The 27973-nt window shown below is 43.9% G+C and overlaps 1 protein-coding gene across 1 annotated transcript in view; it reads left to right on the top strand.

Moving 5' to 3' along the window:
• The window catches only part of LOC115138605 (plexin-A2-like), a 58374-nt gene extending 36470 nt beyond the window's left edge, over positions 1-21904 (top strand). Inside the window, exons 6-32 of the mRNA XM_029675638.2 lie at positions 155-278; positions 427-580; positions 774-870; positions 3661-3775; positions 3945-4145; positions 4718-4814; positions 5148-5347; positions 6082-6233; positions 7347-7464; positions 7615-7751; positions 9729-9896; positions 10693-10786; positions 10945-11184; positions 11301-11444; positions 12000-12234; positions 12381-12523; positions 12667-12935; positions 14284-14350; positions 14570-14716; positions 15550-15709; positions 15852-15955; positions 16803-16899; positions 17017-17210; positions 17315-17484; positions 17597-17809; positions 18329-18479; positions 18643-21904. Of these exons, the coding sequence (XP_029531498.2) occupies positions 155-278; positions 427-580; positions 774-870; positions 3661-3775; positions 3945-4145; positions 4718-4814; positions 5148-5347; positions 6082-6233; positions 7347-7464; positions 7615-7751; positions 9729-9896; positions 10693-10786; positions 10945-11184; positions 11301-11444; positions 12000-12234; positions 12381-12523; positions 12667-12935; positions 14284-14350; positions 14570-14716; positions 15550-15709; positions 15852-15955; positions 16803-16899; positions 17017-17210; positions 17315-17484; positions 17597-17809; positions 18329-18479; positions 18643-18738 (4087 nt within the window). The 3' untranslated portion in view covers positions 18739-21904. The remainder of the gene's footprint in view (positions 1-154; positions 279-426; positions 581-773; positions 871-3660; positions 3776-3944; positions 4146-4717; positions 4815-5147; positions 5348-6081; positions 6234-7346; positions 7465-7614; positions 7752-9728; positions 9897-10692; positions 10787-10944; positions 11185-11300; positions 11445-11999; positions 12235-12380; positions 12524-12666; positions 12936-14283; positions 14351-14569; positions 14717-15549; positions 15710-15851; positions 15956-16802; positions 16900-17016; positions 17211-17314; positions 17485-17596; positions 17810-18328; positions 18480-18642) is intronic.
• The last annotated feature ends 6069 nt before the right edge of the window (positions 21905-27973 follow it).

Here is a 27973-nt window from a genome sequence, read left to right as displayed (position 1 = left end):
ACACAATTTATCCCATCTTACAACAATCCAGAACAATCCAATCACACTGATATGGGCTCACTTTGCTTAGTTGACCTCAATTGCTTTGACATTGCAGCAATGTTGTTAAGATGTCCCTTAACATTTTGAATAATGTCCTGGTTCCCATCCATAGGTGTGCCAGAAGAGACCGGTGTCAGAGAGCAGAGGAGCCTTTCCGGTTCGCCACTGATATCGAACGTTGTGTGAAAATTATCGCTCACCCAGACAGCATCGCCGTGTCAGCACACAGTGTTCCCGTGAGTCAAATCTTAACCATTCGTTCTTTACTTCTGATCAAACTGATTCTTACATGTTTTGAGTTGATGGTGGTGACGTGGTCCTGAGTTTTTCATGACAGACCAGACAGTTCCAAACCATCTATCCCTCTCTCCTCCTCTGCTATAGCTCCTATTGGAGGTGAGCAACGTGCCTGACCTCTCAGCTGGGATCAGCTGTGCCTTTGGAGAGCAGGCGGAGATGGAGGGTCATGTCAACGGCAACAGAGTCATGTGTCTGTCCCCGTCTGGCAAGGAGGTCCCACACATACCTGAAGGACAGGGTGAGAAAATATATAGCTCCAGTATAGAACCTATTTCTCCGTGTTCCTCAGTGATACAGATGTGACCTCTTTTTCAGAGGACCAACAGCCTGAATAAAGTTAAGCACTGTATAACCAAAAACCTGGAAATCCATAAATATACTCAAAATCAGATGTATCCTTACCCCCCCCCCCCTCCCCCCCCATCTATCAGACTGGTTGAGTGTGGAGCTGCGTCTGAACTCTAAGGAGACAGGTCAAATGCTGGGCAGTACAGAGGTCAAGTTCTATAACTGCAGCATGCATCACACGTGAGTACAACACCCCCGGCACACACATGATCTGATCCATTCAATAGATAGTAGAGTGCAACCTCATTAAGGGCATTGATGTACACAACCCCACTTAAATACAGGCAGGTAGGTAACCTCTAAATTCAGGTCAACCTTAGGCAGTCAACCCCGCATTGTTAGCTTATTTGGTTCTACTTAGTGTTTCTAGAATGGTTCCCTGAGGAACAGTGTACATCAGGGATCATCAACTAGATTATGCAGTTTATCATAGCGCACTGCGCTTTATTAAAGGTGACAATTTTAGTACTCATCACTGCATTCGCTACCAGAAAGTTGGTTGGTCCTCTTTGATGTCATGTAGGTTGATACATTGCTACGTTATCATTTATAAAGCTATTTTACAAAAAGTCCCACTGTACCGACCATCATAACTAAACTTTAGACATACTAGTTACCACACCCGGTCTTAGGGATGGCTAACTATGGCAATTCCTTTGGTCTCTACTGAGTTAGGTAAATCAGCTTTAAGTTTTCTTGAACCTTATTTGTGGAACAAAAACTGGATCTAACCAGAATAGAAAGAGGAGTGGGAGGACCCTGGCAGCGTCATTAAATAGCATCCCCACTCCTCTTTCTATTCTGGTTAGAGCCAGTATGCGCTGTTCTGTGAAGGAAGTAGTACACATCATTGTACGAGATCTTCAGTTTCTTGACAATGTATTGCATGGAATAGCCTTCATTTCTCAGAACAAGAATAGACTGACGAGTTTCAGAAGAAAGTTCTTTGTTCCTGGCCATTTTGAGCCTGTAATCAAACCCACAAATGCTGATGCTCCAGATACTCTACTAGTCGAAAGAATGCCAGTTTTATTGCTTATTTAATCAGAACAACAGTTTTCAGCTGTGCTAACATAATTGCAAAAGGGTTTTCTAATGATCAATTAGCCTTTTAAAATGATAATCTTGGATTAACTAACATAATTTGCCATTGGAACACAGGAGTGATGATTGCTGATAATGGGCCTCTGGACGCCTATGTACTTATTCCATACAAAATCAGCCATTTCCAGCTACAATTTCTAAGTGACTCCAAACTTTTGAACAGTAGTGTATATACAAAAGTATATGGACATCCCTTCAAATGAGTAGATTCGGCTATCTCAGCCACACCCGTTGCTGACAGGTGTATCAAATCGAGCACACAGCCATGCAATCTCCATAGACAAACATTGACAGTAGGGTGGCCTTAATGAAGAGCTCAGTGGCTTTCAACGTGGTATCGTCATAGGATTCCACCTTTCCAACAAGTCAGTCTGCCAAATTTCTGCCCTGCTAGAGTTGCCCCGATCAACTGTGTGCTGTTAATGTGAAGTGGAAACATCTAGGAGCAACAACGGCTCAGCCGCGAAGTAGTAGGCCACACAAGCTCACAGAACGGAACCACTGAGTGCAGAGGCATCTGTCCTTGGTTGCAACACTCACTACTGAGTCCCAAACTTCCTCTGGAAGCAACGTCAGTACAAGAACTGTTCGTCGGGAGCTTCATTAAATGGGTTAACATGCCCGAGCAGCCGCACAGAAGCCTAAGATCACCATGCAAAATGTCAAGCGTCGGCTGGAGCGGTGTAAAGCTCGCCACCATTGGACTCTGGAGCAGTGACAACTCGTTCTCAGGAGTGATGAATCACACTTCACCATCTGGCAGTCCGACGGACTAATCTGGGTTTGGCGGATGCCAGGGGAATGCTACCTGCCTCAATGCATAGTGCGAGGAGGAATAATGATCTGGGGCTGTTTTTCATTGCTCGGGCAGGGGCCTTAGTTCCAGTGAAGGGAAATATTAACACTACAGCATACACTGACGTTCTAGAGGACTCTGTGCTCCCAACTTTGTGGCAACAGTTTGGCGAAGGCCCTATCCTGTTTCAGCATGACAATGACCCTGTGCACAAAGGGAGGTCCATACAGAAATGGTTTGTCGAGATCGGTGTGGAAGAACTTGGCTGCCCTGCACAGAGCCCTGACCTCAACTCCATCGAAGACATTTGGAATTAATTGGAACGCCGACTGAGAGCCAGGCTTAATCACCCAACATCAGTGCCCGACCTCACTAATGCTCTTGTGGCTGAATGGAAGCAAGTCCCCGCAGCAATGTTCCAACATCTAGTGGAAAACCTTCCCAGAAGAGTGGAGGCTGTTATACCACCAAAGGAGGGACCAACTCCATATTAATGCCCATGATTTTGGAATGAGATGTTCAATGAGTAGTGTAGCTCTCTGGCAGGTACATTCAGGTCAACTTTAACATATTACTATGATATAAATGCAGTACAAAGCCTCATCACATCCAATGAATCAGAATGCGGTGTCCATTAGCAGCTAGCGACCCTCTCTGGTCTATAGTGTGATTAATATGTCAGTCTAAACAGCCTCCCCCTTCTCTCCCCTCCCTTTTTGCCTCACACAGCACAGCAGCATCACATCGGCCTCCGTGATTAATTATCCTGTGTTTGAAACGGCCTGGCAGGCCAGTTCTATTAATACAGAGCTGTTACAGAACATACTGACTTACTGTTGCTCGTGGCCTTTCTGAAACACTGCTGTATTAACATTATGCGCTAGTGGTACAATGTTGAGGAAACTAACTATGCTCTCTTCATGCACTGCATCTTGGATGGATCATTAGAGACATACTAAGATCGTGTGTTTGGCCACAGAGTCTGGAAGCATTTGGATGTCTGTTGGCTGGTTGGTCATATGATGTCTGTAACGTGTCCATCTGTCCCTCCCTCTGTCTTTGCCCTGCAGGTGTCTGTCCTGTGTGAACAGTACCTTCCACTGCCACTGGTGTAAATACCGCAACCTGTGTACTCACAACCCCTCCAGCTGCTCCTTTCAGGAGGGCCGGGTCAATGCCTCAGAGGTAGCTGCATGGCTATGGATTAACAAACACTAGATTAACAATTTTGTCTCTATAATACACATTAACACATGTTTACATTAACCAGTGTTTAATCTTTCTTTATAATTGAATGGACCTTGATAGAAGCTTTTTGATGTCTGACCTTTGACTCCTGGCGTACGTTCTACAGGACTGCCCCCAGCTGCTGCACTCTGGAGAGATCCTGATCCCAGCAGGGGAGGTGAGACCCATCACCTTGAGGGCCCGGAACCTTCCCCAACCCCAGTCTGGCCAGCGGGGTTACGAGTGTGTGCTCCACGTCCAGGGAAACAACCACCGCGTCACCGCCCTGCGCTTTAACAGCTCCAGTGTGCAGTGTCAGAACAGCTCGGTACGCACTGTGTGACCCTCTCTAACACTCCCGCCGGGACCAGCCTCAACCTGGCTGTGCATTATCCAGGACCATTATCTCTAGTGTAGTGAATTACATCTGAGGTAGTCTCTGAGCGTAATCTGAATCTGATCTCATCTCACTGAAATGATCTGTCATGCGGTGTCTCGATAAAATAAGAAGTAGGTTGTCTGCAGTGGAAGGACTAAAACAGACATCTAAATTATGTCTGAAACCTAACATGTCCGTGTCATTCAAACATACATCTAGGTCCTTGTAATATGGACATAATAGGTTCCCTTGAGACTCAAGTTTCAGTGGAGACCAACTTCTCAGATAGCTGAGTGAGGAAGAGTGGCAGACAGGGCTACACAGACTACATGACATTTTAATGTATCTATACCTCACTCTCCTCTCTCACGTCCAATGAACAGCCTCTCTAGTCCCCGCAGAGGCCTGTCCCAATATGGGCAAGTCCCAGGGGAGAGGAGCAGATAGTGATCATAGAAATGACAGGTGGTTAAAAGCCGCATCTCTCTCTCTCTCTCTCTCTCTCTCTCTCTCTCTCTCAGTACATCTATGAGGGTGTAAAGATCAGTGACCTGGCGGTGGACCTTTCTATCGTTTGGAACGGCAATTTCATCATCGACAATCCCGAGAAGATTAAAGGTGCCTGTGCCATCCATCATTGCCTGCAATTGCTGAGGAGTGGAAAACAGTCACTCTGTTGGGATGAATGGGGTCTAGCCCACGTCAAAGCTTTCCCTCTGCCTTCAGATAAAGTTCACATGGCTCTCACGCTCTACTGTGTTATTATTAAGGCCAATCATTTGTGCTGTGAGAGTGAAGGGTGAACTTTTGTGTTTACCATTTTTGGTTTCTGACTGTTAGAACTCTTTCCATTATGTATTTGGTTGTAGAATAGTGCCATCCAATATCTAAATACTGTGAAATATACACGCACTGAATATAATTCAACTGCGGTCCTCCTCTATCCCACAGTGCACCTGTATAAGTGTGGTGCCCAGCGGGACAGTTGTGGCATGTGTCTGAGGGCCGAGAAGAAGTTCCAGTGTGGCTGGTGCAGTGGAGAAGGCCGTTGCACCATGAAGCAGCACTGTTCACCCATCAGCCCCTACGTCAGCCGCTGGCTCAACCTGTCCGGCAGGAATGTCAAGTGTACCAACCCACGCATCACCGAGGTTAGTTAATCAGTGAGACCCTTACCTTTTCCTGCAAACCTCTACTTTAACCTTCATCATTATCCATCATAGGACCTTAGAGGTCTTCTCAGAAATAACCAGTAAAAACACTGGGATCAGTCCTTAGACATGAGCATCATATCCTCCTTCAAATCAGTAGAACACAATTAAGGAAGGACTATACGAGACACAGCGAGTGCCACATAGAGTACAACATTATCTCTGCAACCAAATGAATGCAGCCATGAGCCGTGCACTATGCAGCCTATTTTGTGAGTATTTTTGGCCCTAACTCCTTCTTTATTACAAGAGACATAGTGGGTCAGACAGACATATAACTAATGCTCCCACTTCAAAGAGCCGCAAGCCTTTGAAGTCCCTGTCACATTATTAGTGTTTCAGTGGCAGTCTGGGAGGGAATTGATTCAGACCCAGACTGCTACTGCCTGCTGCTGGGAACAGGGATAGAGCTGCACTACAGACCTGAGGGGTGTTTGTGTGGTCAAGCCATTTTAAGGAGAGCTTCTGAATAATTATCTTTGTACATAGTGATGCAGTGCTGCTACAGGGCCTACGCATGGAATATTACTTAAAGGCTCTATTTGAACCGCATGTTTTCTGATTGATATGTTTTCTACCTATTATTGTATCCTCTCACTTTCAAACACTAATATACAGTGTTCTGAAGTGCTCTAAGTCTCGCACTTCTCCATGCCACTGTCTCCTCCCTGTAGGTGAGTCCAGTGGCAGGGCCTCCAGAGGGGGGGACACTGGTCACCATACAGGGAATGAACCTGGGCCTGTCCTTCTCAGAACTGTTGGGGAACGTGGAGGTGGCAGGGGTACATTGCACTCCACAGGAAGAGGGCTACATCACTGCAGAACAGTAAGGACCAACACGCACAGAAGCACCCAGACACACATGCATGCACAAACTCAGGCACTTACACGCAAAGACACACACACACACACACGCACACACAAAGATGATAGAGTGATATGATAGAGATAGAGATAAACAGTTTGCAGCAGGCTTGCTTTAGTGTACTGAGGAGTGGAGAGCAGAGCTGTTTTGTGTGTCTTCGTGAGGCTGACGGCACCGCTGTAATTGAAATGCGCTGCATGTCACTGACTGCAGGGACAATCTGTTAGCCACGGGTTTCTCCCACAGCCATGTCATTCAATTGGTCCATGGCTGAGGGCACCTTATTTATATCCTTGTATAAAGAAACATGCCAGCAGAAAATTGGAAAACTCGCCCGACATAGCAGAGGGGGGCGAGAAGAGGATTCATTGGGTCCTGTTATTGTCAGGTGAAAGGTTAATCCCTAAGACATTTCTGGGACTACTCATTTAGGCCCCACACAGTGCTTTAAAGCATGGCATTACAACCATTATTTTTACTGTAGGTCAGTTTTATAATGACTTATTCATTGCATACTTTATCTTATTGACCTGACACGCTAACAAATTTATGGAGAACACACTGTTGCCATGGTGCCCGAGTTAATGGTGGGTGGTAGAGATGGGGTGTAGTTTAACATTGCTATTCTATTGGTGCTATTGGTTTTCCATTAGGAAGAACGATGGCCTTCCATATTGACCTACCACTACTTTGAAAGTCTGCCACAATCACATTGAATGGAGAGACCAACAGAAAATAGCACTTTCTGTTCACTTGAAAAACGTGTACAGCAAAGTTCTCTCTCCCTCTCCCTCAATTCAATTTGCTTTATTGGCACGACGTAACAATGTACATATTGCCGAAGCTTATTCATATCGAAATTGTCAACAGGACAACATTGACAACAATAACCAAGTGTCAAAATAACCATACATTCAACAATAACAATAAGCATACAGTAGTCTCTCTCTCTCTCTCTCTCTCTCTCTCTCTCTCTCTCTCTCTCTCTCTCTCTCTCTCTCTCTCTCTCTCTCTCTCTCTCTCTCTCTCTCTCTCTCTCTCTCTCTCTCTCTCTGTGTGTCTGTGACTTGACAGGATTGTGTGTGAGATGGACTCTACGTCTCAGGGAAGGGCACCTGGTCCAGTCCAGCTGTGTGTTGGTGAATGTAGACCAGAACTACAAACTCAGTCCTCCCAGCTCTACTCCTTTGTGGTATGATATGCATACATAGTACACATCTCTCTACTTCAGTATTATTGCTCTGGAACAGTTTGTTCTCATAGACTATCATATGAGTCATCGACAACAGAGTTGACAAAGTAACATGCCATGTGGAATATTGAGAAAATGCTCTTTTCCCAGACCTCTAACCTGGTGGGACTGACCCCTGGCCGAGGGCCTGAGTCTGGCGGAACTAAGGTCACCATCGTGGGGGAGAACCTGGGTGCTGGTAGCAGAGTGAATGTTACCTTTGGAAACCAGACCTGTGAGCTGTACAGGTGAGTGCAGAGGAGAAGGCCAAAAGAGAATCCTCTACGGAAGCTCCTACAAAGATCCTTATATAAAAGTGGGGACTTGATGAAAGTGCCTACTCTTATTTTGTCGGGACCAATTTTAAAAGGTCCTGTGCAGTTAAATATGTGATTTTCCTGGGTTTTATGTACACAACATGACCAAAGGTATGTGGACACCTGCTCGTCGAACATCTCATTCCAAAATCATGGGCATTAATATGGAGTCGGTCCCCCCTTTCCTGATATAACAGCCTCTACTGTTCTGGGAAGGCTTTCCACTAGATGTTGGAACATTGCTGTGGGACTTGCTTCCATTCAGCTACAAGAGCATTAGTGAGGTCAGGCACTGACGCTGGCTCGCAGTCGGCATTCCAATTCATCTCAAAGGTGTTCGATGGGGTTGAGGTGAGGGCTCTGTGCAGGCCAGTCCAGTTTTCCACACCGATCTCGACAAACCATTTCTGTATGGACCTCACTTGTGCCCCCGTGCTGTCATGCTGAAACAGGAAAGGGCTTTCCCCAAACTGTTGCCACAAAATTGGAAGCACAGAATCATCTAGAATGTCATTGTATGCTGTAGCGTTAACAGTTCCCTTCACTGGAACTAAGGGGCCTAGCCCGAACCATGAAAAACAGCCCCAGACCATTATTCCTCCTCCACCAAACTTTACAGTTGGCACTATGCAAGTAGCGATCTCCTGGCATCCGCCAAACCCAGATTCTTCTGTTGAACTATTTCAACGCGTTTCCACTGCTCCAGAGTCCAATGGCGACAAGCTTTACACCACTCCAACCAACACTTGACATTTTGCATGGTGATCTTAGGCTTCTGTGCAGCTGCTCGGCCATGGAAACTGATTTCATAATGCTCCCGACGAACAGTTCTTATGCTGAAGTTGCTTCCAGAAGCAGTTTGGAACTCGGTAGTGAGTGTTGCAAACGAGGACAGACGTTTTTTACTCACTACGCGCTTCAGCACTCGGCGGTCCCGTTCTGTGAGCTTGTGTGGCCTACCACTTTGCGGCTGAGCCGTTGTTGCTCCTAGAAGTTTCCACCTCACAATAACAGCACTTACATTTGACCAGGGCAGAAATGTCACAAACTGATATGTTGGAAAGGTGGCATCTTATGACGGTGCCACATTGAAAGTCAGAGGATGCCATAGTCTTCAGTAAGGCCATTCTACTGCCAATATTTGTCTGTGGAGATTGCATGGCTGTGTGCTCGATTTTATACAACTGTCAGCAACGGGTGTCGCTGAAATAGCCGAATCCTCTCATTTGCATATATACTTTTGTATATACAGTGTGCTTTTGTATATACAGTGTATTCTTCCACACTATGAGGTTGGATTAATTATGATAATGCTCTTTTAGTGTAAGAGCTGTTTGAAAAGACTCCCTGAAATTGGTGGGATGGAGTTTTGGCCTGCCTGGTAACAGCACCAGGCATTAATTTAGTTAGTAGACCAAGAAAATGAATAAGAAATGATTTATTGGGAAATTGCTAAGAAGCCATTTATGTTTATTTTTGACCATTTTAATTTAAAACAATCCCAGAAGGTACTTAATTGTTACCCAGAAGAGTTGCTATTTGAGAATGAGAGAAAAAAGACTGTTTTGGACCTTTAAAGATCAAAAAGGCCTCCTTGTGAGAGTCAGTAGGGTGAAGAAGAGGAACCATTAGCTATAAATCCTCTAATTACCACTTTTCCTCTGTAACGTGTCTCTACTGAGGAAGAGGCAGACAGTAATGCTCGCTCGCCCTGCATGGTAATGTTCATAACTCACTGTAGTAGAGTTAAGATTCCCATGCGGTAAAGAGTAGGCACAGACAGAATCAAAGGAATTTAACCTGGTTGGTTTTCCCTGTTGGTTTTCCCTGTTGGTTTTCCCTGTTGGTTTTCTCTGTTGGTTTTCCCTGTTGGTATTCCCTGTTGGTTTTCCCTGTTGGTTTTCCCAGACGGACCATGTCGGAGATTGTGTGTTTCTCGGCACCCTCTGTGACTGGCGCTGGCCTGGTGCAGGTCAGCCTCATTGTGGATCTGGCCAAGGTGCCAGGAAACCTGAGCTTTGAGTACATTGAGGATCCCACAGTCCAGCGCATCGAGCCAGAGTGGAGCATCACTAGGTACAGTAACCCCCCCAGCATAGAATAAACTGATATTTTAATAAACTATTGATGTTTTTCCCCCATTTGGTTCAGCTGTATATTACTGAGGGATAAGGTGAGTGAAGATGCAAGGGACCACAGCAACCTGTTCTGCTGGCCTTCCTGTCAAAGATTATGCATGATAGTTGGTGCAGTGCGGGGTGTGACTCGAGGACACAGAAACAGCCAGCCAGGGAGAAGTTGTGCAGTGGAGTGGCTAGTGGCTTTCTACTAAGTCAACTGACGGAGGATTTCACAGACTTATAATTAAAGTCCCATCGTCTCATCATCTGTGTGCAGTCACACCATGTGGCCACCAAAGCTTAGGTATCCTTTGAAGTGTGGGAATGACTGGATCCATCTCAAGCTAACTAGACAGATGTTCCACTTTTCCATTTAGTTTCTCTCTTCTCTTCAGATCGGTCTAATTTTATTCTGAGCTCTACATGTAGACCAAGTGATAACAGGGTTAGTTTGTTTGTGTTAATACATATAACACAATCAGGTAGCATTCAGGAAATGCCAGTCTTGGATACCTGATAGATGAATAAACAGGAAGCCAGCTAGCAGAACCGTTCCACTTGGCTCTAACTGGCCAGAACAGTTCAATGTTTTCCTGGTACCAAAGATGCATTTATGCTGAAAAAAGTACAATTCAATACAAATCAGGTTATTTTGATGACGACAGGAAGAGGAAACTGACATTTATCTCCCGGATCACCTATTCAGTGGCCGATATAGAGGTGTAAAATGGTGTATGTGTTGTGTTTTCTAGTGGACACACTACCCTGATGGTGACGGGGACCAACCTAGATGTGGTGCAGGAGCCGAGGGTCAGGGTCAAGTATGCCGGTCACGAGTCTGTCAACGTGAGTCTGTCCACTGATAACATATTACTGTATCTCTTTCCCCTGTCCTGTATATTGTCTAGTCCTGAGAAATGGTGGCCAATTCTAATTGTCATTTCAAAAGTGTTGACAATTATTTCTTTGTTCTTGTCTGTCTCTGTCCTTGGATCTCTCCCCAGGTGTGTAAGGTGCTCAACACCACCACGATAAGCTGCTTTGCTCCCTCCCTGAAGGCAGAGTACACACCGGAGCAGGAGTCAGTGAAACACGTGGAGGAGTTTGGTTTTGTCTTCAACAACGTGCAGGCCCTGCTCACCTACAACAGCACCAGTTTCATCTACTACCCCAACCCTTACCTAGAGCCCCTCAGCTTGTCTGGGGTGCTAGAGCAGAAACCTGGCTCTCCCATCATACTCAAGGTGGGACCACCCAGCCCAACCTTAAGCAGCCCATAACTCTGTAGCAGTACTGTCATAAGATGAGGAGTTCTATCTACTGACCTGACGGATGCGGGGTTTCCCTCTCTGTGTTGCAGGGGCGTAACCTGGTGCCCTCGGCATCTGGAGGGGCCAGGTTGAACTACACCGTGCTGATCGGGGACACACCCTGTTCCCTCACCGTCTCTGACACACAGCTCCTCTGTGAGCCACCCAACCTCACAGGCCGGCACAAAGTCCTGGTCAGTTTGTCTGTCGAAGTCCAGTTCTAGATAAACTATTAAAGGCCCAAAGCAGACGTTTTTGTATCAAATCATTTCTGTGTAACAATTAAGGAAGAATTTTGATAAGACAGTCTGCGAGTGGTCTGAATGGGGAGGGGAAAACTGAAAACTATCTGTTAATGGTAGACAGGTTGGTTTGGAACTCTCTTTATTATCGGTCTATTAACTTATTTGCCACTTGGTGATGTCCCCAAGCAAGCCAAAACTCCACCCATGCAAAACCTGCTGATTAGAAGTTCTTGAGTAGATTGTATTTTCAACTGGATGGAAATAACACTGATCAAATTATTTCAGACTTTTACACTGTTCTTTTCATTAGCTGCTATACAATATGATACCAAACACAGGAAAACTGAATTTTGACTGCACTTGGACTTTAAGTCAAATGCAGCTTGGCCAAGGTCAAACAAACATATAAAAAGGAAAGTATTGATCAGTATAGTTTACCTATGTGTTACATTTTGCATGAGGGCCTATGTACACGTGTGTTTATGGTTTATTGTCTATGTACAGGTCCAGGTGGGTGGTCTCCACATCTCTCCTGGTGCAGTCCACATCCGCTCAGACAGCCTGCTCACCCTCCCCGCCATCTTCAGCATCACGGCTGGAGGAGGCCTGCTGCTCATCATCGTCTTCATTGTCCTATTGGCCTACAGACGCAAGTCGCACGAGAATGACCTCACTCTCAAACGCCTGCAGATGCAGATGGACAACCTGGAGTCGCGAGTGGCTCTGGAGTGCAAGGAAGGTGAATCTGACCAGCACATGTTATCAGACAATCTCAACTGCCCATACAAGAGAACAATAAAATGCTAATCCAATCATGCTCTCTCTCTCTCTCTCTCTCTCTCTCTCTCTCTCTCTCTCTCTCTCTCTTTCTGTAATTGCGCCTAGCTTTCGCTGAGCTGCAGACTGACATCAACGAGCTGACCAGTGACCTGGACAGGGCTGGGATCCCCCACCTGGACTACCGCACCTATACCATGAGGGTCCTCTTCCCTGGCTTCGATGACCATCCTGTACTCAGGGAGCTGGAGGTAACCAACCATTACAAACGTGGCAACACCTGACCCCTTGCCATCTACTGTATCTGTACATTATTTGTAGAATCAGATGATATACCCCATGCAAGATCCCTCTACTCTCTGAGGGTTCTGTGTGTGTCTCTGTGTGTGTGTAGGTGTCTGGGAGCGGGCAGCAGGGAGTGGAGAAGGCTCTGAAGCAGTTTGCCCAGCTGGTGAATAACAAAGTGTTCCTGCTGACATTTATCCATACTCTGGAACTCCAGCGCTCCTTCTCCATGCGTGACCGCGGCTATGTGGCCTCGCTCATCATGACCGCGCTGCAGGGCCGCCTGGAGTACGCCACAGACGTGCTCAAACACCTCCTCTCTGACCTCATCGAGCGCAACCTGGAGAGCAAGAACCACCCTAAACTACTGCTGCGCAGGTACAGACAGAGAACGCTTGTTTCCTGTTTTTCTGAATGCTGAAAACCTCATATCACACAGAATAACTGTGTGAGAGAGAGAGAGAGAGAGAGAGAGAGAGAGAGAGAGAGAGAGAGAGGTGTGCCGTCACAGCAGCGGTTTGTGACCTGTTGCCACAAGAAAAGGGCTACCAGTGAAGAACCATCACCATTGTAAATACAATGCATATGTATGTATATTTATTTTCCCTTTTGTACTTTCACTATTTGCACATCGTTACAACACGTTATATAGACATAATATGACATTCGAAATGTCTTTGTTCTTTTGGAACTTCTGTAATGTTTACTGTTAATTTTTATTGTTTATTTCACTTTTGTTTATCATCTATTTCACTTGCTTTAGCAATGATAACATATGTTTCCCATGCCAATAAAGCTATTGAATTGAATTGAGAGAGAGAGACAGAGAGAGCGCGAGGGTAGACAGCCATTGTCAGTCTGACTTATACTCTATGTGCCACTCATGAAACATTCAGCTGAAGCTCACATTTTCTCCCCTCCACCTCACTTTATTCTGCACAGCACATTGTTTTCCCAGGACTGGGAGAAGCCTGCTAAATCTTTCATAGGAGGCACTCAATCTGAGACACACTCTTTAAATATAAGGATGTGTTAACATGGGAGCCAGCAAGGCTGACCTTGTTAGCCCAAACATTGTGCAGTCACAAAAACAATCCCAAAGATAATGGAATGCAGGCAATGGGAAAGAAGCGATAGCCAGCTATATGTATGAGAAAGAGCATTGAGCAGGAGCTAGGAGCTAGGAGCTAGAAGCAGAGCTGCCATGTCTATCGGCACCATCTTTCCAGAAGGAAAGAGATGAGCAAGTTAGGAGGCTGCAATGGAGCTATACTGTAGTATTACCTCTAAGGGGAGGCGAAAGGTTCATATTTAACATCTAGATCTTTGAATGTTTTATCAAATAGAACATACAAGTATGTTTTAGTGTATCTATTGATACATAATAAATCACAATCTTGCCCACATAGTGTTTGATGATGGGATGAGCACTGCTGACACAGTGAAAGGAGAGAAAGTGGTCAGATAGTAGCTTTTGCACAATTATGTCATGACCCAAATAGGTTCCATTCTATAGCAGCAGCACTCAGGTTCTGGTGTTAGTCCTCTGAGACCATGCAGAGCAGAATATTACTTTTACATAAACTAACTCACCATGTTGTTTTTTTACACAACACTGGGTTGTCTACCGTCCCTCTTAAGCATTCTCTCTACCTAAATGGTCAGACCACTCTACGTTCCGACATCTCCCTCTTTTAAAATGTATCCGTCTGTTCCTTTCTTGCAGAACCGAGTCAGTTGCAGAGAAGATGCTGACTAATTGGTTTGCCTTCCTACTTCACAAATTCCTTAAGGTAATATCAATGACTTGGAACCTCATCACTGCAGATGTCACCATGATATATCACTCCAATCCTCGAATGATTGTTATTGATGATACACCAGATGGATTTCTATGTGCGTTGGGATAACACGTGTGTGATATGGACGTGTTTTATGAACAATGTACATCTCCTCTCCTTTCCTCTCTCAATCCTCTCCTCTCGCACACGTCCTTTCCTTCCTGGACAAAGGAGTGTGCAGGTGAGCCTCTCTTCATGCTCTACTGTGCCATCAAGCAGCAGATGGAGAAGGGACCTATCGACTGCATCACCGGGGAGGCACGCTACTCCCTCAGTGAAGACAAACTCATCCGCCAGCAGATTGACTACAAGACCCTGGTGAGTCACCATACCATACAACAATATGTCTTAGATGTCAGATTCTTTTAAAACCACTTGGGAGTATTTTCTTAATCATAGTTACCACCATAAAAGTGAGGTGCTTGCTTACACCACAGTTGGTAGGGGACATGCTGTGCAGCGCCTCTGTAAATATTAACTCATGGTGCCCTTATGTCAAAGCTCTGAATAGGAGATAATTAATTGGCTACTGTAGATAATACGATCTAGAAGAAAAAGAAACGCACACCTATTAAGACGAGGTGCTGGCTAGCGAAGTAGAAAACTTGAAAATAAAAGAGAGCCGAACACTCTAGGAGCTCAGATGCAAAAATGTAATTACCAACGTTTCGACAGCCAAGCTGTCTTCATCAGGGTATGTAGATAATACAACAGTAAAGAGCCAAAAGGATGATACAAATCATGTTTGACATGCTGTTCAGTGACACAATCAGCTAAGAGTTAAACCTGATGATGTAATCAAGGCTTGCCCCTGGGAGAACTTGTCCGTAGCTAAAGCAGAAGTTGGATGCAGCAACAGTGTGGCTCATCCCCCAGAGGCATTAGCCTGAGAGCAGCCCAGTTACAAGACGACACGTCTCTGGTCACCCTGTGGGAGAGGTTGTGTCTCATTATCCATTTAATGCCCCACTAGAGCTGGCAACCCGGCATTCAGCTGAAAGTGTGAAATTACATTTCTGGCCAAAGCTGTGAGAGAGATGGCACACAAGGAGAGGAGAGCCTTTTCCATGCAGCCAGGAGGCCGATTTAAAGAGAGGGACAGTGAATACTAATAACAGCACTCTCTCTCTCTCTCTCTGGTCCCTCCTCAGACTCTGAGCTGTGTGAACCCAGACAACGAGAACAGCCCTGAGCTCCCCGTTAAGGTGCTCAACTGTGACACCATCACCCAGGTGAAGGAGAAGATTCTGGATGCTGTCTGTAGGAACATGCACTTCTCCCAGAGGCCTCGGGCTGCGGACATGGACCTGGGTGAGACAGACTGGCTCCAGTCAGAATGAATGGATGACATACAATAACTAATACAGTGGTTATTCACTGTCTGCTTGTGTCTGACTTATTGAACCTTGCAAAGGGACTCATAGATGCACACCTGGGTTTTTCCCCTCACCAGAATGGCGCCAGGGGAGGACGGCACGTGTGGTCCTGCAGGATGAAGACATCACCACTAAGATTGAAGGAGACTGGAAGAGACTAAACACCCTCATGCACTATCAGGTCAAACCACTCAATCCCCATCACACAGTTCACTAACACAGTTCACAGCCTCTGTACATGCTGTTGTCCACAATGCTGCCTCTGGCCATAGTAAACCAAACTAATCCACCTCTCTCATCTCCTGTATGAGTCAGCTGCCTCCTGCTACAGGTAGATCAAGAGGGGTGTTCATGTTAAACAGCTTTAAAAAGAGCACTAGTGTAAACACATTAAAGTCCATCTCACTCTGCACTCACAAATGCTCTGACTATGGGGTGTAAAACATGTTTGCATTAAGCCAAGCGATAAAGACATCCAACTTTAGCTGCCACACCAGGAGGGAGGGTTTGAAAGAGATGAATGTGTTGATAAAATCTATCAAGGAAATGAACAATTTCCCTCGATTACTTTTAGTCTCTCTGGGGGGGGAAATGCTCCCCTCTGCTACGTACCTGGTTTTGTGACAGCCCGGTCTGTGGCTCCTGTAGAGCAGCAGCAGTGAATTCTACTCATGCTGGGAGCCTGCTTTACTGCAAAAGGCATACACACCTCTCTGACCTTCTTCTCCCCTACCAGTGTTACCTCCAGTGTTGCGCAGAGCGTCTGGAACTCCCTCCCTCCAGCCATCTGTGACTCTGAGTTCATCACTATCTTTCAGCCCCACCTAAAAACCCACATCTTCACCATTGCCTACCCCCTAAGTTCAAGTTCATTATACTGCATATCACAAATTGTAAATTGAATAACTTCTATAGGTCTTCATCGGGCCAAATTTCTCATATCAATGTCATGTTCTGACCCAATAATGTGGATTTGGGAGTGGGTCAAACTGACATGAACCCTTGTGTTTTCCGTATGAATCCTGCAGGTGTCAGACCACTGTGTGGTAGCCCTGGTGCCCAAGCAGATGTCCTCGTACAACCTGCCCTCCTCAGCCAGCTTCCCACGCAGCATCAGTAGATACGGTCAGTCAATCAGACCTGCCCTGGAGCCACTCCCACCACCAAACCACTTACTTACCTATTCATTGTTCTAGAGATAATATATCGTGACCGTCTGTCTGGGACCCTCTCTCTCTGCAGATGTACCATTCCGCTCCACCCCCACCAGTCCTGACAGCCCTCACTCCCGCGTGCCCATGCTCACCCCGGACATGGAGAGTGGGGTGAAGGTGTGGCACCTGGTCAAGAACCACGACCATGGGGACCAGAAGGAGGGTGAGCGTGGCTCCAAGATGGTGTCCGAGATCTACCTGACCAGGCTACTGGCTACTAAGGTATTCCCTTACTCTCCCCCCAGAGCATCTTAGCAATTACAGATTCAGTCATTTTGTTCCAATGCTATGGTGTGTTTTTAACATCGCTGTGGTTTTTTATTTAGGGTACACTGCAGAAGTTTGTGGATGATCTGTTTGAGACGTTGTTCAGCACTGTGTGCCGGGGCAGTGCTCTTCCACTCGCCATCAAGTACATGTTTGACTTCCTGGACGAGCAGGCTGACAAGCATGGCATCCATGACATGGACGTTCGCCACACATGGAAAAGCAACTGGTAAGGGAGTGCAGATTACAGTGCTACTTGAAAGCAATAATGATTTTATGCTAATCGTGTCAATATATAGACTGTCTGTAAACTGTTCTTTCTCATCCTCCCTCTGTCCCAGCCTGCCTCTGCGCTTCTGGGTGAATGTGATCAAGAACCCGCAATTTGTGTTTGACATCCATAAAAGCAGCATCACAGACGCCTGTCTGTCTGTGGTGGCTCAGACCTTCATGGACTCCTGCTCTACCTCAGAGCATCGCCTGGGCAAGGACTCCCCCTCCACCAAGCTACTCTACGCCAAGGACATCCCCAACTACAAGAGCTGGGTGGAGAGGTGAGATGAGTGTGTGTTTTACTCACATCACTCAACTGTAATATTATTAATGGATTCGTAGTTATTCTTTTACACTGAAATCACAGAGGAAGACTGACTTCAGTGTCCAGGCTTTTTTTTTAACAGTCCACAGTGAAACATATACCCACTGGGCACACACTAGTTGAATCAATGTTGTTTCCACATCATTTCAAATAAATGATGTTGAACCAACGTGGAATACATGTTGAATTGATGTCTGTGCCCAGTGGGTAGCAGCTAGCTACGACATGTTTGCCAGTTTGCGCTCTGAAGTTGTTTCCACCCGGAATATTAACAAGACAACACTCCATCTTAACTTGTCCTCCACACTGGATTGGTCGAACAGTGTAGAAGAGAACCTGTCAACAGTTTTTTTTTATTATCTCGTCATGTCCAGAATGTGGGGTGTGTAGTTTCAGGTGTTTCTTTTACGCCTGCTGTGTTTAGGTTACATGTTGGCTGACAGAACAGCCTGTGTGCGTTTCTGTCTCCCACTAGGTACTACGCGGACATAAACCGCCTACCTGCCATCAGTGACCAGGACATGAATGCCTACCTGGCCGAGCAGGCCCGTCTTCACTCCAATGAGTTCAATGTGCTGTGTGCCCTGCACGAGATGTATGCCTACGTCAGCAAGTACAGCCAAGAGGTGAGGCCCTATACCTCAATGTCTTTACAAAATACAGTAAGGGGCTAGGGTGGCATCCAAAACAGGGGCATCTAGAGGGTATTTGCAGCACAAAGTACAGTAACCTTGTGTTTCCCTGCCTGCTTTGCTGATTTCGTGTCTGTCTTGTATGTGTATGTGTCAGATCATTGAGGCCCTGGAGCAGGATGAGCAGGCCCAGAAGCAGAGGCTGGCCTACAAAGTAGAGCAGATCATCACAGCCATGTCTGTGGAGAGCTGAGGCAGACGTGTGTACTCAGAGACACACAGACAGACAAGGCCCAGGACACAGGTCATATGCTACCAGAAGAGCAAGCAGCCCCACAAGCAGCAGGTGAAGGAAACTGAACAACATAATAATTCAGCCTGAGTGCTCAACAAGGAAAGAGCACAGATATACAAGCAAATTCACCAAGCACTGCTGTCCTCTCTCTGTCTGCTGCAGTGGGGCCACATGTGGAGGTGTAAGGGATGAGCAGGCATCGAGAGACTACTAAACAGTACCACAAAAACTAAATACATGCATATCATAGCCTTGGCCTTGGACTGACATTCCCTTTTCAGCGGACAAGTCTAATGCTGCGTCATAAAGCCTTCAGGAAGCCTTATGAAGGCTCCTTGAAGGTTTCAGTTAATGAACTCTGCGATTAGGTGACATTAAAATGTCATCTCCAGATCATCCAAGGTAGCAAAACATTTTTGTTTGGTTACCGCCCTGCCAGACACTCAATTTACTAGACACACTCTGAGCACTCTATCATAAAAACCCACACAAAGCTCTTATTACAGGATGGGGGGGTCAATTCTATTATGGCGTACTTTGGGCTGGATTCAATCAAATCTGCCTTAGTAATGTTTACACAGTAACTCTGCCTACTGCCTGTGCAAACATGTGCCTAAATCTGGGAACTGGATGCATTGTGAGGGGAGGTAATCTGGTGCCCAAAACCTTCTATGAGTCTATTTGAATTTATTTATGCTGTTGTGTACATACTGCAGTCCAGATTTAATTGAATTAAGCCATCAGAATTCAGTACATTTGTAAAGAGAATAAATCTGAATAGAAAACCATTCCAAATATACCCATTATTTAAAATGATCACTTCAGCCTGTTCACCCTTGCTCTTAGTCCTAAAAGTTTCTCATGTTTCATACTATGTAAAATGCCCTGTAGCCAAAGTAGAAATTATATTTAGAAAAGTTTAACGAGGTGGTTTTAAGTTATTAAGGCACTCTGGGGATGACAGAAATTAGGGAAGTGGGTTTCTAGACCATTTATTTAACCAACTGTATATTAGCAGTGACCCAAAGTAGCCAATGGAGCTTTGGGAATCATTCCTTAGAGCTGGAAGATTAATGACACTTCCTGTGGGTCAGATCAGTTTCCTCCTGGTTTATGAGACCCCTCAGCCATCAGTCAATGTTTACATTGAACATGATACTTGAATTTCAGTAGATCATTGTGTTATACTTTCAGAGAATCCTCAGGTTTCTACATAGCATACTTTCAAAGGTGGAAACTCAAGATTCCTGTTGCATCAAGTAGACTGTAGCTTTCTTTTAAATATGTCCCATTAACGTTTTTAAAAGATGAGGTCAAGATGAGAGAATAGCCTTTTAAATGGTTTGAATTTAACATATTCAAATGACAAATGATTTTTGCTGTTACATTCACTGAGTGTCATCTTAAAGATTAGCATTATAAAACTGGACTCTCCATAAGATTGCTTTAATTCAGGGTTTCTGTTTGATATGTTTATCTGCACTGAAATCATTCATTACCCTCTTGATGATTTCTCCATTATTCTCCAGTAATTTTGACCAGTTACTTGTCCTGGGCCCGTTTTCCCAAAAGCATTGTTCATCGTTAGACCCTTCTTCATAGGAACATTATTACATCTCCAAGCTGTTTCCCAAAACCATTGTTATTAACGTAGCACTTGGAACCAATCGTAATCTCATGCCTGTCTCAGACAACTTGTAGAACAGCTAAGTGCGTCCTTAGATGCTTTTTCCCCTCCTGCGTCCCATTATACACAGAGGATATCCACTAACCTTAGAATCACATGGTTTATCAGTGTCTGTGGCTGCCAATGACTTCAGAACAAAGCTGACTACAAATCCAAAGTTGCCAATGTCTTTGCAATAGATACAAACATGCGACGTATAAAAATATGCTTCAAATGAAAACTGAGATGAGTACATTAAAATATAAACAGTAGGCCTGTTTCATTCATATAGAAATACATTTAATGTTTAAAAAAAATTGTATTTCACCTTTATTTAACCAGGTAGGCCAGTTGAGAACAAGTTCTCATTTACAACTGCGACCTGGCCAAGATAAGCAGTGCGAGACAAACAACAACACAGAGTTACACAACTCAAATAAACAAACGTACAGTCAATAGCACAATAGAAAATTATATGTACAGTGTGTGCAAATGAGGTAAGATTAGGGAGGTAAGGCAATAAATAGGCCGTAGTGGTGAAGTAATTACAATTTAGCAATTAAATACTGGAATTATAGATGTGCAGAAGATGAATGTGCAAGTAGAGATACTGGGGTGCAAAGGAGCAAAAAAATTAAATAAAAAATAATATGGGGATGAGGTAGTTGGATGTGCTATTTACAGATAGGCTATGTACAGGTGCAGTGATCTGTGAGCTGCTCTGACAGCTGATGCTTAAAGTTAGTGAGGGAGATATGAGTTTCCAGCTTCAGTGATTTTTGCAATGTTCAATCAATTGAGTTCTATTTTGCTATTTGTAGACTACTGTCTGTATTTGTCTCTATATATTTAATGATGTGTAGCATAATGTACGCAATGATATGCCAAATCGGTGATTTAGTGCATTTTCATAAATGTAATTTGGTAAGCGTTATTATAATATTTGCAGCCGTAGGTGGGAATATCTCTCCAGAAACTGATCCGTCGTCAGTATTGTTAAATAATTATAATGTTAAAGGAAAGATTTGCATGGAGAAAGCTGATCTGAGAGTCTATCAGTATGGGAAACGCATGTTACATATTTGGCAGTTGTAGGAAAGATGTCTTATTAAAACACTTAAGCCTAAATTCCATCGCTATCAGGAAACCGGGCCCTGGTCATTTTGGTCAACTTTGGAGGGCACTCCACAAATAGATATTCGTAAAAGAGTTTTAAAAACGTAACAGTTGAATCAAAATAAGAAAACCCATGTCCTGTTTAAGTGTTAAATGTTTCATGTGTGATGTTTTTATGATGATAATTTATAAATGTGTGGTGCAATAAACTGTAATACATTTTACCATTGAACCTTTTTTAACCAATAAATTATTGTATAAATATTGTACATACAAAACATTACTATTTTGGAAGCAAACGATTCACTTTGTACTGTTGCTATACATTAAAATGTCAACTGATGTAAATACATTTGTCTGGATTATAAATGAGTCATTGCCAGCATGTGTAGGCCTTGATTATATGTTACACTTGTAGCTTATGGATATGCATATTATTCTTTAAAATATTTCAGACCAATAGAATAGACGCCTTGACGCTGACTTGGCCCTTCTGCCTCACAATGAAGCTAACATGCAGTGGATTTTCTACTGAAGCATCTTGTGTTTCAACTCCACTTCATGTTCCCATTCTTACACTGGAGCCAATGTCTGATGCGATTATTGGGAGGTGATTTGTCTGCCGGCGTAAGCAGCACTAGAACCAAACCAGCCCCGTAGCCTACTCTACTCATCATGCTTTGGCTGCATTAGCATGCAAATTGAATAGTGTTGTAAATTGGTATCGGTTTTGCCTGGAGTGGTTCTCTGAACAGGGCTCCCACAGTCTGATGTCAGAGGTCGACACTGATCTTTGGGATGTTGTTCAACTGTTGTCCATTAATCTGGGTAATTGCTAACATTGATTTGGCTATCTCCATTATTGATGCCTTTAGAGCTCAGAAAGAGCTTGGAAAAGTAAATAATAACTTCAGGTCTGTCTTATTTTCTCAAAAAATTGTCCTGAGTATTTTATTGAGCTAAGATAAATCATTTGAGCAAATGAAAGAGGGATTGGATTCTCAGAATCTTTGAAAATCCATTTGTGGAAAATAGAATGAATTAAATACGAGCCACAAACGTGGCTATATTTGAACAAAGAAAATGTTTGAATTAGAGATGGTACTTGACCACTTGTCCTACAGCCAGCACACCATTCTACAGTATGTAGGTACAGTAGAGGGGGCCTCAAGGGTACTTACCATAGGAGTAATTAATTATTCATACTAACCCTCTGGGGCTCTATGTAAAGGAGTGGGGGAGAGGTACCTTGCCTTTAAGACCCTATACTGTACCTGTCATATCCAGGCAGAGGGGCCTTTTTCAGTACTAACAGCCTGACTTCTCTGCCTGTCAGAGAGCCTCCACCCAGCAGCTAGCATTCAGCTCACCTCCCCAAGAAACACTGGGGAGCATCATTCGAGCTCACACCTTCTCCACCCACAGACAGACAGACGGAGACAGACAGACAGACAATCAGCCTACAGGAAGTCCTATTATTTGGCATATGGCTAGAAACCAACTGGATTTATTCACACTACAGTAGAGCTACAAGAAACACACTGGGGAACTTTAATCACAACCCAACAACCATACAATCTGAGAGTGCATTTCCCCTGCTTGATGGGAACATAAATAAGCCTACTTGATTCTATCTAGTCACAATATGGCTGCTTCAATAGTCCAGATCTCGTCTTCCTCCATAGCCCTGGCTGCATTATGTTTGAGCCAGGGAAAGCAAGACCTTGCTTTCACTGCAGATCTTGGAGAATACTTCAGTTCATAGCTATTACTGTGCAATGAATACTAAATGGGAAAGACCTTGGAGTCTCTTTGGACCCTGAGCAACAGAACAGTCCATGTAAAGTGTAGCCATTCTCTACGCACAAAGAAATCATACTAGTATCTACTATTTATCATTTAATATCTCACCTCACTTTTTCTCAAGCACATAATACATTATGCAGGTGCACATTTACAAACACACATTCTGTCATAATGTAGTTAAAAATGATTGTTTATGAAAAAAAAGTGCTAAGTATAGCCATCATAGTCAGTGTTGTTGGATAGATGGATAGATGGATAGTCTAGTATTTAATATTTGTTGCTCGTTAATCTCCAGTCTGGTGCCCAGACTTCATCTCTTCAAAATGTACAAACGGGTCATATCTCATGTTAAGAACAAGGTGATTACTTGTAAGTCTACCTAACCTTTTTTTCATACACTTATTCACAAGTCATATCTAAATAAGATTCATACACCCTAGTCAATAATTCATTTTCATGCCACTAGACGGTAGGCAACAATCAGATGGCAACAATCAATTAGTTCTTAGGCTGGGAGGTGTAAACTGCATTATAGGAAACTTTCATCAATGCCTGAAAAAGTGATTTTTCAATGAAATGTCCATGTATCAGAGAGCACTTTAAAAAAAGTATTGATTCAACCTCAGTGAGAAAAAACCAAGGCTGGCCAAAACAACTCCCTCTTGAGTAGGGAAAATACTGCAGAGACCTGGATAGAGAGAAACTGTGTTCGTGGCCGGACCCATTCTATTCAAAAGTCACCATTACATGTTAGCCTAATTTTTTATTTATTTTACTAGGCAGGTCATTTAAGAACAAATTCTTATTTTCAATGACAGCCTAGGAACAGTGGGTTAACTGCCTGTTCAGGGGCAGAACGACAGATTTTGTACCTTGTCAGCTCGGGGATTTGAACTTGCAACCTTTCAGTTACTAATCCAATGCTCTAAACACTAGGCTACCCTGCCGCCCCAAGGCTACCCTGCCGCCCTAATGACTTACTGCAAAAGCATTTGTGTCAGTCTATTTGTCTTCCATTGTTTTATTCTAGTTAACTATAGGGCTATTATTGGCAACGATATAAGAGAAGTAATCATTCTCTGTTTTACGCTGTGGCATCTCATATTGAGTGACAATTACATATTCCCTGAACATCATATACAGTGGGGCAAAAAAGTATTTAGTCAGCCACCAATTGTGCAAGTTCTCCCCCTTAAACAGATGAGAGAGGCCTGTAATTTTCATCATAGGCACACTTCAACTATGACAGACAAAATGAGAAAAGAAATCCAGAAAATCACATTGTAGGATTTTTAATGAATTTATTTGCAAATTATGGTGGAAAATAAGTATTTGGTCAATAACAAAAGTTTATCTCAATACTTTGTTATATACCCTTTGTTGGCAATGACAGAGGTCAAACGTTTTCTGTAAGTCTTCACAAGGTTTTCACACACTGTTGCTGGTATTTTGGCCCATTCCTCCATGCAGATCTCCTCTAGAGCAGTGATGTTTTGGGGCTGTTGCTGAGCAACACAGACTTTCAACTCCCTCCAAAGATTTTCTATGGGGTTGAGATCTGGAGACTGGCTAGGCCACCCCAGGACCTTGAAATGCTTCTTACGAAGCCACTCCTTCGTTGCCCGGGCGGTGTGTTTGGGATCATTGTCATGCTGAAAGACCCAGCCACGTTTCATCTTCAATGCCCTTGCTGATGGAAGGAGGTTTTCACTCAAAATCTCACGATACATGGCCCGATTCATTCTTTCCTTTACATGGATCAGTCGTCCTGGTCCCTTTGCAGAAAACAGCCCCAAAGCATGATGTGTCCACCCCCATGCTTCACAGTAGGTATGGTGTTCTTTGGATGCAACTCAGCATTCTTTGTCCTCCAAACACGACAAGTTGAGTTTTTACCAAAAAGTTATATTTTGGTTTCATCTGACCATATGACATTCTCCCAATCTTCTTCTGGATCATCCAAATGCTCTCTAGCAAACTTCAGACGGGCCTGGACATGTACTGGCTTAAGCAGGGGGACACGTCTGGCACTGCAGGATTTGAGTCCCTGGTGGCGTAGTGTGTTACTGATGGTAGGCTTTGTTACTTTGGTCCCAGCTCTCTGCAGGTCATTCACTAGGTCCCCCCGTGTGGTTCTGGGATTTTTGCTCACCGTTCTTGTGATCATTTTGACCCCACGGGGTGAGATCTTGCGTGGAGCCCCAGATCGAGGGAGATTATCAGTGGTCTTGTATGTCTTCCATTTCCTAATAATTGCTCCCACAGTTGATTTCTTCAAACCAAGCTGCTTACCTATTGCAGATTCAGTCTTCCCAGCCTGGTGGAGGTCTACAATTTTGTTTCTGGTGTCCTTTGACAGCTCTTTGGTCTTGGCCATAGTGGAGTTTGGAGTGTGACTGTTTGAGGTTGTGGACAGGTGTCTTTTATACTGATAACAAGTTCAAACAGGTGCCATTAATACAGGTAACGAGTGGAGGACAGAGGAGCCTCTTAAAGAAGAAGTTACAGGTCTGTGAGAGACAGAAATCTTGCTTGTTTGTAGGTGACCAAATACTTATTTTCCACCATAATTTGCAAATAAATTCATAACAAATCCTACAATGTGATTTTCTGAAATGTTTTCCCTCATTTTGTCTGTCGTAGTTGAAGTGTACCTATCATGAAAATTACAGGCCTCTCTCATCTTTTTAAGTGGGAGAACTTGCACAATTGCTGGCTGACTAAATACTTTTTTGCCTCACTGTAGGTGGAGGTACACAGTGCCATTTTGCTGTATCCAGTGGCGATTTTAGCATGTAAATCCTGGTGGGGCAAACTCAAACTGTATTTCTTAGATGCATGCCAGCAAAGACCTACACAACACAACACTAAAAACAATAAATTAATTGCACTATAATGGCAATAAGAGGTGCCAACAAACTGTTAGGGCCAACATAAAGCACAATGGAGTGAATCCTTACTACCAATACACCTGGCTATCAGCGGAGTCTTGTTTGGCAGCGAAACAATTAATTCAGCCTCGTTTACCGCCTTTTTAAAAGACATAGCTGATATAGCTGACTTGCTTAAACAAATGTGGTTTCTACTAACAATTGAGATATACAAACAATGGCATAAGGGAACGATGAGCGGACAAGAGTCATTCCGTAATTTCGATGAAGACATTAATGAGCGAGCTACGACGGACGTAGTCAATGTAACTATGTGTTCAGCACTTTTGAAATGTACAGTGACAGAATACAGAACATGGGCTGCTATTACAGAATTTTCCCTGTACACCAAGTTAGAACCGTAGGATAAATAAAGTGGGCGGATAAAGCAGACAATGAAACCTCTTACAATATTAGATGACGTTTCTCAAAAACAGGTTATAGGCTACATGTGCAGCACCACCGAGTCAGAACAGTAACGTTCGGCGAAATGAAGAGGTGAAAATAGACCAAATTATTAGGGTGAAGCACACTGGCTATTAACAGCTTACTACACAACATAAACTTAGTACTACTTTCTTAGCTACAGTATACATATCTCCCTTGTATATTACATAATGTATGCAGCAGCATACAATACATTTTTGGACTCACATTGACTTGTGATGTGCTCACATAAACATGAAGGCGGTGCGGCGGTTTTTTTCATCAAACTTTGTCATCAAAGTCTGGCATTCTCTGGATTCATGGTGGGAACTCAGAAAAAAAACACACACAGTCACTCCATTGAATAGCAGGCTACTGGTTGCATTGCACTGCTTGCAGTTGGCCACTGATTCCTTCCACACGACTCACTGTTGAATTTGCGATTTCCAACTTGTGTAATTTTTATGTCCAATGACCGATGAGCACCGATATGTTTTATCTATAATTTCTCTTCATTATTTCTCTTCATATGACAAGGATTAAAAAGGATTTGCCAGTAGATTGTCGACTTGATTCATGATGATGACTGCTAGCTAAGAGTTTGAAAGTAAGATATTGACATGATCTGTCCAATCAAAGCTACTGTACATATGACGTGATTTGACGTCATTTTATCTGTGGCCAATGACCTTGAGCCTTCTTGGAAGAGCACTTGTAATATAACTCTAATGCAGGACCCAAAGGGCTGAAATTTTGGATATCTACCCTTACTAAGGACATGAAGTCTGCGATGAAGTAGTGTCCCCATCAGTGACAGAACACTGAGCCAATCATGGCGCAATGCTCCTATTTTTTGCTGGCTCGCCCCGCTACCACAGAAAGCACTGAGCTAGGCTGAACATCTGTATTTTGGAGCTGCCTTACTCAAAAAAACAAAAAAGAGACCATGTGTGTATGAGGCTTTATTAACTCAATGATATAAATTGTTTATTTTTGTAACATTATTTGCAAACTGATATGTATTAATGCCAAAATAACATGCAAAACAAGCAAAAAAATCTCTATATTTTTCTTCAATGAGTCCAACGCAAGGGATATACTACGGACACCCGACCAGGCCCAGATCCCCTTGATTCACTGGAAGATGAAATGTACGTTTTGTGGAAAGAGATCAGATGCCATGTGAGGATCAGGCGACGAGTGGCTAATCTGCCCTTGCCCTCCGTTCTGCTAGCTAACGTTCAATTGT

This window comes from Oncorhynchus nerka, linkage group LG2 (assembly GCF_034236695.1).
Source record: "Oncorhynchus nerka isolate Pitt River linkage group LG2, Oner_Uvic_2.0, whole genome shotgun sequence".
NCBI lineage: Eukaryota > Metazoa > Chordata > Actinopteri > Salmoniformes > Salmonidae > Oncorhynchus > Oncorhynchus nerka.
Note: the sequence above shows the minus strand (reverse complement) of the source record. Positions and strands in the feature narration are given on the sequence as shown.